This window comes from Scleropages formosus, chromosome 2, assembly GCF_900964775.1.
Source record: "Scleropages formosus chromosome 2, fSclFor1.1, whole genome shotgun sequence".
In the NCBI taxonomy this organism is placed as follows: domain Eukaryota; kingdom Metazoa; phylum Chordata; class Actinopteri; order Osteoglossiformes; family Osteoglossidae; genus Scleropages; species Scleropages formosus.
This window is the reverse complement of record NC_041807.1, coordinates 40,945,123-40,957,722: the sequence shown is the minus strand read 5'-3', so window position 1 is coordinate 40,957,722 and position 12,600 is coordinate 40,945,123. Positions and strand designations below refer to the sequence as shown.

Sequence of the window (12,600 nt, the reverse complement as noted above, 5' to 3'; positions counted from 1 at the left end):
TCCACGACGAGCCACCTGTCCGCCGCGCGCTCGCTTTTACCCAAAGCGCCTCCCACGCGTTCATTATTTTTAGCCATCTCTCAACGTTCGGGAACACCCGGGGTGCGCAACCGCGGAGATCCTCCAGTTCCTCCGGCACCACCCCCTCCGCCAACGTCTGCGGTCCAGAAGCGTTTCACGTTCTTCTTCCGTTAACTCGGAGCATCCTTCACGTCATCTACGGTAACCGAGGTTAACGGCGACCCGCGAAGCGACGAGGAAGACGGAGACGGGCGCGCGCGTCTCCGCCGCTGTTCAGAAACGACGGCTGCCGGCGGGAGCAGGCGAGAGCTCGGCGGGAAGGGAAAGCGCCTTGCGGTTTAGAGGCCGACGCGCCACGGCCCGGAAGCTGCAGACAAGCGGAGCCGCCCCAGTCACTCGGAGCGCTTCTCCACGCTCGCCGCTTATTTCGTTAGCGCCAGAGACCATTTGTTACAAGTGAAAACTCTGCGACGGCGCCCATACTGTAATTCTCACTCGAGGGATTTTTTTGTCAGCTGGGCCAATGAGTAATTTCATTAGTTAAGTATTCATACGTTACTCTCCATTTACATTACGGGTATTTTTTTCCTTCTTTTTTTAAATTTCCACGCCCCACCCCCACTCCCTGAGCCAGGAACGCGTGAAAAGGCGGCAGAACTGTCACCGGCTCTGCTGCGGCCACCATTGTTTTACACGGTTTAATTACAAAACCCCGCATCGTTTCATGTTAAGATTATTCACTGTAGGAGGCCTATATAATTTGGACTGGAGGGTTTGTCATGTAATATAATATAATATAACAGGCTTTCGGTATTAGATTTCCGATTTTAGCCTCCTTGACATTTCAAGCCGCATGAACTAATACATCTGTTATTTGTTGATCATTTGATTATTAACATACTTCATAAACCAAATCAGCTGCGCTGCTGGAGATGGAGAGGCAGCCGCGAAGGAAGGGGACGATTCGACGGAACACGCAGATGGGGGAATGAGCCACCTGCAAAAAAGCTAAAAAAAAAAAAAAAAAGAAAAAAAAAAAACCCTCCTCATCCTCACCTGCAGTGTCAAAAAACAGGGAAATTAAAAATAAAAATAAAAAAACCTCCCAAAAAAATACTAGTAGGGAGTTTTATTTTTCATTTACAGACAGAAATACTTCTGAAACTGTACCGAAGGACCTGAAAGAAAGCACGTTTATAATATTCTTCTCAGAGCAGGTTGCTATTAGTCCTCCGTCACCGATGGGGGCGCAAGAGATCTGCAATGGTACCTGCCCAACCGTGGAAACATCCGCCACCCGACTGGTGACGTATCGCTAAAGTGCATGAGGTCAACACTGAAATTCTTTGGTGTCCTGAATTTTTTTTTTCAAGTCCTTCTAATTTCAAATGGATACAGTTACTTTAGCTAGCAGGTAGAGCCTTACATTTCGGTTACACATCATTAAAGACTAGAGTCACTACGTCAGGTGAATATCGGGTATGAAGATCGCTTGACCAGTTCGACGTGCCGACCTGCATTCGGTCTCAAGCACGAAACGAGGCCATCTCAACGGAACGTTGGCTTCGGCATGTCGTGCGTTAACCGTCGGGTAAAGCGAGTCCTACCGGCCAAGCTCTCCATACCGCGGCCACGAGCGGGGACGCGCTACAAGTGGAGGACATTTAGCCACAGGCACACGGGAGGTACGACAAACGGGGTTGTTTTCACTTGTTAGCTTTGCACGCTGGGCGCTCGAGACGAGTACGGTGATACAGCATGGGTTCGAAGAGTGGAGGAGGAGGAGGAGGAGGAGGTGTGGAAGCTCGTGTCGTCTAGTCCACTTCGCTCTCGTTACTCGCGCCCTCGGGCCGCCTCAGCTTGTCCACCTGCTCGTTGATCTGCCCATCGCCGCCTCGCCGGTCCTCAGTCTGCACGGCCAGCCGTTCCTCCTCCTCCACGTGGCTCACGTCATCGTCCTCTTCCTCTTCTTCCTCCTCCTCCTCTTCCTCCTCCTCCTCCTCCTCGTCCCGTCTCTCCTCCTCACCCTGCACCTCCATGCGCACCTGGTCCTTCAAGTCCAGGGGCAACTGAGGGGCCAGGGTGCCCTCGGCATTCAGGCCATGGGGCCCAGCCTGGGGCCCCTGGGGGCTGTGGCCCTCCTTTACAGGGGAAGAGGAAGTCGACTCGTTGCTGACGGGCGAGATGTCGCTGCTGCTGTTGTTGTGGTTGACAGAGGGGGCGCCAGAGAGCGCGGGTGGTTTCAGAGGGATCTGCCACGACGGGATCTTCGGGACGGAGGGCGTGGCTGGAAACTGCCTCCTGAAGGGGAGGAGGAGGTGATCGTCACCGTCAGCGAAATTGTCATCGTCACCATCGTCACAGCTGTCGGCATTATCGTACCGACATTCTGCCGCACCGCAAACGAGAGGAGGCATTCCGGGTTGCTTCGTTCCCTCTGACACTGACGTTTGAAGGAATATCAAAGTTGAGAATGTGGAAGTTAATGCCCGTTCCTCCAGGGTCCTTCACGTTCGGGCACGCGCCGTTAGCTACGCAGCCGTACACACGGTAAAACTGCTTCTCCGGCCATTGCTTCACATTTTTACGAAACCGTAAAAGTGCGCATCGGGAAGTAAACAAGCCGAGATGGCACATCCTCGCCGATCAGCATCGGGGAGAAGTCAGAGCTAACTGACAGCTCAAGAGAAAACGGATTAAATTAAAACGTGAAATAACTACGTACAAACTAAGAGGTTTGGCGGAAGCTTTAATCTTCATGATTTTCAGATGTAAACCATTACTTAGAACTTAATTTGCATTACACATGTAATCAGATGAATATTGATGCAACAAACTGGGTACATGGCAGGCAGAGAGAGAGAGAGAGAGAGAGAGAGAGAGAGAGAGAGAGAGAGAGAGGGGGGGGGGGGAGACGGCTCCGCGCGTATCAGGCCTCATTAACCAGTAACGAGGCCGTTTCAGCACTGCGCTCTTCTCAGACGACTGATGTAACGCCGCCTTTTTCTGCCGTTTTTAACATGTCATTTTAAATAAAAGATCAATAGAGCACGCAGGAGGTGGGCTCTGGTTTCGCAGTCAAATTTCTTCTTTTCTCCGGTAAACTAATAAAGCCGGATGGCCAGCGGGACAGGGATCGGTTCAGGGATGGAACTTGGCACCGAAGAACCGAAAGGGCAAAGCCCACGAGAAAGACACTTGACCAGATCAAGGGTCAAACTGTTCAAGTGAGAAGCGACACGGAGCTCATTTAAAGACAGGAGGAGTCTCGCACCTATATCAGCGCTTCCCTTACAGTTACTTTCCATATTATTATTATTATTATTATTAATAATAATAACTACTGTATAGCTGAAGCCCTTGTCCAAGGTGACTTAAGTGTTTCTTTTATAACAGCAGGGTCATTTTTACTGTGGTGCAATGCAATAGCTCTAACCACCACGCCACCTGCTGCCCCCATTTGTAATTAATTTTTGGCTAATCATGAGCTGGAGCACATACCTGCTGAGGAGGAGCCCCTTGAGGGACACAATCTCGGCCTTGAGCTCGCTCACAGCCTGGGACTCCAGCATGCGGCCGGCCGCGGAGGAGGCCTGAGGAGGACAGGGAGGAAGATGAAGGTGAAGGTCTCGGCACGTGCGGGGAGGCGGGTCTCGACCTCCCGCATCCACGGCGACGAGCAAGAGCGCGAAGGAACAAGGACGGTCGCCGAGCACCCCGATGTCGGCGGAAGCGTGTACCGGCTGTTCCGAATCGCGCTCGGACCCATTCGGGAGAAGCGAAAACACGTCGAACATTAATAACTCAAATTCTAAAGCAAGAGCCAAGCTGCAATGCAGTGGGGGGCAAAACATGGTGAGAAAGTGTGAAAAGATGAACTCCAAAGGCTGGCGCGCGTTTCCGTGCCCCGAGACCGTTCCCTAAAGGTAATGGGAGTGAATCATGCCATTTTTACATAGTTTTCCATATTTCCGACTGGTGATTACTGGAGAGGAGAGGTGTTTGATAAGCGTGGCACACAACAATGCTCGCATTCATAAGGCATCTACAAGTCTGTGGGCTTTTATTAAAGGAGGCCCTTATCACACACTCTCTGGCATGGGATGAATTGCTACGGGGAGGGATGTCTAATTGAAGCGCCCTCCGCACATTTGAATAGCAAATCACACCAAAAAACACACATATATAGACCTTTGTTTGTTTGGAATTGATAAAAAGGCTCCCGAATTCATTTGCGGCGTCGATGCCGCCGCTGACGTCACGCGCCGAAAGGCTTATTGCCTCGCGTCCACGTCTTCGGGCGCACGCTCCCCCGTACCGGAGACGGGACATTTACACCGGTAATCCGGACTCGAGACCAACGTGATCCTGACAGTAGAAGGTCGACCAAACCCCTCGGCGGCAGAGCTACGGCACCGCCTGCGAACCAACACGTGACTCGGGCGGTTATGCTTGACGAGCAAGCACCGCTCTAGGAGCACGTGGGCCGGGGCGCTCCCAAAGACCCCCGGAGTCGACCCCGTTTGCAGGGGGAAGCCCCAAGAGCGAGTCGAACCCGGGCGCTCTTCGAACGGCGGCGGTTCCTCGCACTAATCCCTCCATTTCCTGGCCTCCGACGAGAGGGAGAGGACGGGATTAAGGCTCGGCAAAAAAGAAAGAAAGAAGGAAAGAAAGAAAGAGAGAAAGAAAGAAATAAGGGAGGGAAACAAAAATAAATCTGTAATTAAGAGCCCTTGACTCGCCGGGGGCAGCGAGCGAGGAGTCAAAGGGCCTCTCTTTCCGAGAGCACCGGGACGAGTTAGAGCCCTTCGCGTGTAATTAAATCTCGAGGAAACGGGCGAATCGCATCTGAAAGGGATCGGACTCGGTTACAGAGCAGGCCGGTTCGACGGGCGTGCCCGTGAGGGGGTCGCCTCCGACGGGGCTCGCAACCCCACCTCTGCGGCGGAGCCCCGTGTTTGGGAGGGCACATCTGATTGACTTCTACCATCGCGGCTCCTGTGAAAACCCTCTTATTACAGGCCTCACCTCATTACAGCCATCTTAATCCCCGGCTCCCGACGGCACCCACATAATAAGGCTGGAATGCTCTTCTCTCTAATTTTACCTCTCAAAAAAAAATTAATTGCTTCAGAGTCGGGGCCTGGGCGTTCATAAAATAAGGTATTAAAAAAAGTTAAAAACCTACAAAGCACTCATCTGCCGCCGACGCTTCAGGTGCTTGTGGAACAACACCATAATTTCAGCGTCCGCCGCTCGGGGTCCCACGCGCGCCGACGGCTCGTAAAGGTCCTCGCGGGGTGGGGTGGGGGGGCACCTACGCTAATGGGACGCTAGTGAGGTTCGTCCTGGGGCAGCGGCTCCCCTGACGGACGCAGTTAACGGTCGTATCGGGCTCTGCCCACGTCCGGGGGGGGGGGGGGCGGGGCCTATTCTGGCCCCTCCCCTTCCCATCGCCCAGGTAAAGGAGCACATGCGAGGAGACCGCTGGGGAGCGAGCGGATCCGGGAGCGGAGAAAAGCTCCCGCAGAAAGGATATTACGCGAAGAGAGCCGAGAACCGCGGCACCGCACGCATTACTATAAAAATATATTATGATAAACGAGTGCAGACCATTAACAACAGATAACATCTAACGAGCACAACTTTCCACGTCTACATGCAAATTAATTCACAGTAACTACGCTTTTTTTTTTAGCTTGCGTAATGTATGTATATTTACGGGAGAATTATCTTTGGGATAAATCCCTTCCGAGTGTTTCGAGAGCATAAGCCGCTATAATTTATTTCACTCTGTTTATTCACTATCCCACTAACAGGACTTTACACTGCAAATTGAATAGTTACTAATCTTTTATGGGCTCCTCCAGATAAAGAAGAGCAACGGTGGGTCGGAACTGCACCGAATCCGCGGTAAACTGATGAATGGGATAAAAAAGTGGTAACGCAAGACAAAATTTCTGTTATGGACTAAAAAGTCTGAATAAGAGAAACGCGCTAATAGGGCTCCGTTATTAACTGCTACCAGGTGTATTATTACAACCAAATTGCATCCAGCCATGAACTTTATTTACATGATGATGTTTCATTTTCAGTTTTGGGAACGGGGTGGGGGGGGGGGGGGGGGGGGGGGGAGTCTTCCTCCTTGTCTGCAGGGCTTTTCTCTTGGTGCTCTGGTTTCCACCCACAGTCCAAGGGCTGAACCGGACACTCTCAACTGCCCTCAATGTCCCATCCAGCATGAACCCCCAGCCCAGTTTGTGACAGTGAGTGAGGGAAGGAGGGAGGGAAATGGTGTGAGGTCTCGCGAACACAGAGGGTGTACTATCATGGGAATATTTTTTTCTGCCAGAAAGTTCTTGAATAGACGGCAGTGTGCGCGGAGCAGGAAACGGTCACTGTTGTCCCTCAGCTCGCATCGGTACCTCCATCGCCTCTTCACCACGACCTTGGTTGACCGTCTGACCGTTTGCACAAGGCCACCCGTGACAGACGAGCTCTCGCGAGTTTCTGATCACACCTCATATGACAGATGGACATGTTCGTGTATGAACACATACCAATAAAACGTATGAGTTGACTAAGTGTTTTCACACATTTGCAAAGGCCTTTTACATGTCCTTGCTACACTCGGGGTTTCCTATCCTGGTGGAGATGTGCGCCCCACACACACACACACACACACACACACACACACACCACTCTTCCGCAGAATCTGCTTCCAAAAGAGCTGCAGGGAAGGGAGGGAAAATAAAAAAAAAAAAATAAAGTGAGGAGAGCACACATCACATTTCGGTGGTTAAGAAATAAAAGAAATGTTTACTTAGCAGCTGAGGAAACAGGAGTAGCCATGTGTTTCGGGTTAAAGACGCATTTCCGCGTTAAGAGGCTTAATTGGCAGGACGGGCGCATTTCATACCGCGAGGAGAAACCCCGAAAGCCGGGCTCGAGAAACCGCTCGCTGAAAACGATAAGTGCCTCAGCCGCCCAACATGTGTTCCTAATCACACGCTCCGGACCTGAAAACAATTTTCTAATTTCCCATATGGCTCGAGACAACAGGGCTCTGCGTCTCCAAAGAAAATTTAAGATCAGCGCCATGGCCATAAAGCGCACTTTATGATTTGTTTAATGGCTGTTTTGATGTGAAATATACTTTTTACACACTGCTGCCTTCCAACAAGCCACTCATGGCAAATGAAAGGAAAAACTTTTTAATCTCATTTATATTTTGATAAAATAAAAGATTCAATCCGTCTTCCCCCTCTTTGTTCCGGGGTTCCTCCGGATTGTAGTTAAAGGTCGCTCCACGACAGATGGATGTAGAGGACGCCGCTGAGCGGGGACGGCCCCGTTCGAAACGCGCTTCCCCCTCGGCTCGGCCTCGTCCCTCACGGCCGCTCGCGCTCCCTCCGCCGCTTCTCTTGCCGTTACAGATGGGGGTCCGGGGGCGGGCGCATCCCTCGGCTCTTTTCCCACTTTTGCGCCGAGGACACGCGCAGCGCCGCGACACGCCGCGAGGCCCACTCCTCTCCTTCGCGCTCGCTACGGGAGACAGATGTGTTCGCATATGTTTCCTCGCACGATCCAGATGCTGCACTCAAACGCCCGTGAGCTTAACAAGCTGCGGACATAAAACAGCGTCAGCGTCCCGGCGCTCGGAGCCCCTTCTCGGGGCCGATTACGGCGTGATTTATCGCGACGCCGCGAGACAACGGCGAGCGCTCTTGCGCGCTGAAAGGTGCTCAGCTGACGCGCCGCTAAACGAAGCTGACGCCAAACAAGCGACGTCATTAGATACGAAATTAAAGACGTGATCCCGACACCCGACGCGGTAATTTAGTGCAGAAACGCCACATCGCAGCACCTGACCGACGTGGCAAGAGCGGCCAGCTGCGAGGCCCGAGCACAGCTGTACGGTAACAGTAGAGCAGGACCACACACCGTCACCTTGCCTGATTCTCATCGACGGCGATGGCGAATCTAGGAGCCGCTGGCACCAGCCCCTGCGAGCGCCACCCTTCCGGGCCAGTCCTGTAGCTGCACTCAGCATCTGGGAGTCGACCCTAGAGCATCCTGGCGTCGAAGATGAGATCGTGAACCCGTTCAGAAGGACTACAGCAGAACTCCTGTTTAACACGTGAAATGTGTTGGCAAGAAGAGTCCTCACCACAGAGCGTGCTGATCCCTTCGCCTCTGTGGAAAATTCCAGATGTTGCTTTAAAGTCACCTTCATGAAGACTGTGCCCTGGTGGGACACGCGAGGACAGGCACGGTTCCGACAGCTTTAATTCCCTCGGCTAGCGCCAGGTCCAAAAGTGATCAGTCCATACCGTTGGACGCGGATCCTCAGTCGCGATCGCAACTAAATCTGTTTTCTTCGGCTTTTTCTTCTCTGCACCACCAGGACACTCACGTTTTCACTTAATAAGCATTGCAAAGAAGTATTGAATGGAATCAAAAATTAAACGTTCTGTAAGTAAAATGGTTTTAAGGGGCAGCTGGTCGTGTAGTAGTTAGAGCTCCTTTCTTCAGATCCAACGGTTGCAGGTTTGAATCTCACCGCAGCCTGTAGTACCCTTGAGCAAGGTATTTACCCTCAGCTCCTGCAGTAAAATTACCCAGTTGTATAACTGTAGATAGGTTAACATTGTAAGTTGCTTTGGAGAAAAGTGAACAATTTAAATTTTGAGGATGAATAAATAAAAATGAAAATGAATATATGTAAATAAAACACAACCAACTGACTGTGTCAATAAGAAACATGGTGCCTTAAGGCAGCTCGACCAGCTGATGTTATCGTACAGCAGGCTGAGTGCTTGGTGTCAGACTGAACACTGGGACGCGAACACGATATAAAAAGGTTGATGGGAGTCCGGGTCATCTTAAGTTGCATATGACATAAGTCAAGGACCACCTCAATACATGCCCCGCCTCTCTGCACCAGACTGGGACTTCCAGGAACTACGAAAGTGCTGGACATCAGCGACGGGAGGGCTGAAAAGGACGTTCGCAGTGCTTCTTAACGCTTACCGAGAGCCACAGCGAAAGGACGTCATATTCGGAAACGGAAGATAACTGCGCTATCATTGCCACAACGGAACACACCAGCGTGATCGAAAGCTTATCTCCAGCTCAACTGGCTGAGTGTCAGTGAAGAACGCATGTTGTGGTGGTAAACGGGGCTTCCGCCACGACCCAGATGATGCGGGCGAGCGACACCATCGCAGAGCAGACCGCGCCGAGATGCGTAAGCTCTCCTTGCACAGGAATACGGGGAAAGGAATGGGCTGGAGGTAGGCATGTCATCGCAGAATGCTGCACGGAGGAGACAGGGACTGCTGAAGCTCAGGAGCTCTTTTCATCCCAAAAGAAGAGTGTCAAGATATCATTAGAGATAAGAGATTCTGTGTTGAGGGTGGAATGTGCGTTCGATCAGGACTCTGACGGACGACGCGCGGGACTACAGGACCCGATCACTCCTTAAATCCCAGTAAGAGCACTGTGCCTCTTCACCTCTGGCAGCTTGATGGACCAAAGGGTGCAACACAAAGTCTGTAGCTTCTCAGGTTTGGCCTCGATGTGGTGGAATGACCTCCCTCGGTCCCTCAGAGATGCTGAACCCCTCCCGGCACAGAAAAAGGGTCACAAACCTATCTCTTTCAGCCCCATTTATCTCCCGAGAGCTACATAAATGAGTCAAACACCATCTATGATTATCTATATATTTGCAACTTGAGTTGTTTCAATCAGCAGCATGGTGGTATCAAGACAGACACGCTGTGGGTGGACAATCCTGCGTCTGTGTCTAAAGCTCTTTGTCTGTTGCTGATGCGCTGCTCTCAGTGTGCTAAATCGGTAAATGTAGACTTTACCTCCGATGAGGCCAGCTCCTGGGTCAGCTCCTGTATCCTCTGCTGCTGCTGAGCAAGGAGCTCCTGTACGGAAGCCAGGGTGGCCTGCAGCTGTGTCACTGCAGCACGGAGAAGGACAGAGAGAAACATGACAGCGTCAGACAAACCCATGTACCACGCGAGCGCACGTCGCACCCGCTTTAGAGCTGCCAGGGAATTTTGTACAAAGCTGTCAACAGAACCAAAGCTTACAGTCATTCCACCAACATATGTGTCCTCACATGGGCTCTCCAGACAGCACAACACACGCCACTAGTGCGCCTCTCGACAAGAATAGGACAGCTGAGCAGGAGTCACGAGAAAACAAAATGAAAAGAATGAGAGAAAGGAAGGGAAAAGATCAACAATCTAGCAGCATTCCACTTATACATAACCTGAGGACAGAAAACCCGAGAGCAATACACTGTGAACGTGTTGCAACATGTTGTAACTACCCACAGACAAGAGCTGCTAAATTTCGCCAAATATTTCTCCACTTGAGGAAGAATTTCTCCTTGGTGCAAAAGGAGGTTTGCTAGGCTTCTGTGGAGCTGATAACTTTGTGCTAAAGTGAACACCTGGGGAATTGGATTCACTAGGCCTCTGTTGGACAATTAGCTTCATGCTAAAGTGAATGCCTGGGGAATTGGATTCACTAGGCTTCTACTGGACCGTTAGCTTCATGCTAAAGTGAATGCCTGGGGAACTGGATTCACTAGGCCTCTGTTGGACAGTTAGCTTCATGCTAAAGTGAATGCCTGGGGAATTGGATTCACTAGGCTTCTACTGGACCGTTAGCTTCATGCTAAAGTGAATGCCTGGGGAACTGGATTCACTAGGCTTCTACTGGACAGTTAGCTTCATGCTAAAGTGAACGACTGGGGGACTAGATCGACTAGGCCTCTATTGAGCAGTTAGTTTCATGCTAATGTGAACATCTAAAAGACCGGACTCACTAGGATTCCGTTGGGCAGTTAGCTTTGTATGAAAATGAGGGCCAAATTTTTTGCACTCGCGCTGTAAATCCAAGAAAGCAATATCAGAAAAATAAAATGCTAAGAAAACTAAACAAAATCAAATCGTAACATTTAACTTCAGTGAACTAAAAAATCCACAGATGAAGCACAGATACGCGCCGTAGCATTTTTCCACAGATAAACAAGAAACAAGTACCTGAGAAGTTCAAAACATGCAAATACCTTAATTTATTAGCAAAATGACCTCGTTAGAAGCTGCAGAAGTGCTCAGTGTATTAGGAAATTAAAACTAAACCTCATCAAGTACAGCGCAGCAGGTAAATGTGACTTTCAATAACACCACAGTAATACCTCTCTCCCTATTTTTCCACATTTAACTCCATTTTAACTTTCACATCACCCTGACTCATTTCCTTTAGCTCCAGCCTGGCTGTAGATCCAACAACCATTATGAGGCTGCACTCAGCCATTGAACCCTTGTACCTATGAACTGAAGGCTGCCAGTTCAAGTCCCAGACGGACCCCTGCCATCATACCCGAAAGAAAGGTACTCAAACTGAAATGATTCTTGTGAGGCCACGCAGCTCTGTGTAATTATAAGCCAATGAAATAGCTTCTGACATAGAATCTGTTAACCAACTAAATGGGAATTTCTGAAAGGAAAAAGGACTTTAAATGGAAGCAAGTGAGAAAGGTAAGGAAACTATCAAAAACGGCTGTGTACAGTTGTTCACCGACAGCATTTTGAAGCTGCCATTTCAAAGTGCTTTAGACTTGAGACCTTTTGGTGAAAAAGGAAAAAAAAGTCATATGAACTTCTGCTTAAGTAATAGAAGTAATAAAAGAAAAATTGGGCTGAAAATTAGAGGGCCTGTTGCTCTGAAGTTTGGTCTGAGGTATTACTGGCTGCCTTTTTCCATTTCACAACCTATGTCATGAAAAACGTCATATTTAACGGTGCGCTAAATTACAGCGGCGGGAACTGCCATGAAAGAGACAAAAACGTCTTTGAAACATAGAAAGAGAAAACATTCTGCCGTTACTTTGATTCCTCAAATGTGAACAGCGCGATTGTCTGCTAAACACGTTCCACCAAAGCTGCAGAACGTGCTTCCTCCCCACTTTTTGTTTTTTTTTTTTAAACTATATTTCTTATATTCAATTAACCATAAGGAGCAATCGAGTTCAAAGCTGCACTTTCACCTAAAATGGGAGATGTAATAACATTTTCTTTGAGTAACATAAATAGGTTAATCCTTAATCCTTTGTCTGAACCTACACTAAATAACAGTCAATACAGTTCCATTAGCCAATAAACCGTTCATCTTAATGCATCTCAAATCCTTCAAACAATCAACAAGCAACAAAAAAAAAAAAAAAGCCTTTCATACGGGCTTCTTCTTCGGAGACAGACAAAATGCTTATACTAATCCCAATAAACACGGCTCTCCTTTTATTGACTTTGAAGATTGAATTATTCCAAGATCAAGTGAAGGTATGGGAGGTGGGAGACAAATAAAAGCAGTAATAAAAAAAAAAAAACCCACCACTAACGGCGGTGCTCACCGTTATAAAGCGGTATATCATTTCAAATAACACGCTGAATAGTTCGTTTCTCTCCACCACGCTCACACGCCAATTCCCAAACAATGCATTAAGTTTCCAAACTGATTATATTACAGAAAACCAATAAACATTTGTATAAATCA

General features: G+C 49.4%; 1 protein-coding gene across 1 annotated transcript in view; it reads right to left on the bottom strand.

The window, feature by feature from the left end:
* Positions 1-1,135: 1,135 nt before the first annotated feature.
* pex14 (peroxisomal biogenesis factor 14) overlaps positions 1,136-12,600 on the bottom strand; it is a 59,817-nt gene continuing 48,352 nt past the window's right edge. The window contains exons 7-9 of the mRNA XM_018733871.2: positions 9,897-9,994; positions 3,523-3,614; positions 1,136-2,322 (exon numbers count right to left, since the gene is read on the bottom strand). Coding sequence (XP_018589387.2) covers positions 1,836-2,322; positions 3,523-3,614; positions 9,897-9,994 — 677 coding nt within the window. The 3' untranslated portion in view covers positions 1,136-1,835. The remainder of the gene's footprint in view (positions 2,323-3,522; positions 3,615-9,896; positions 9,995-12,600) is intronic.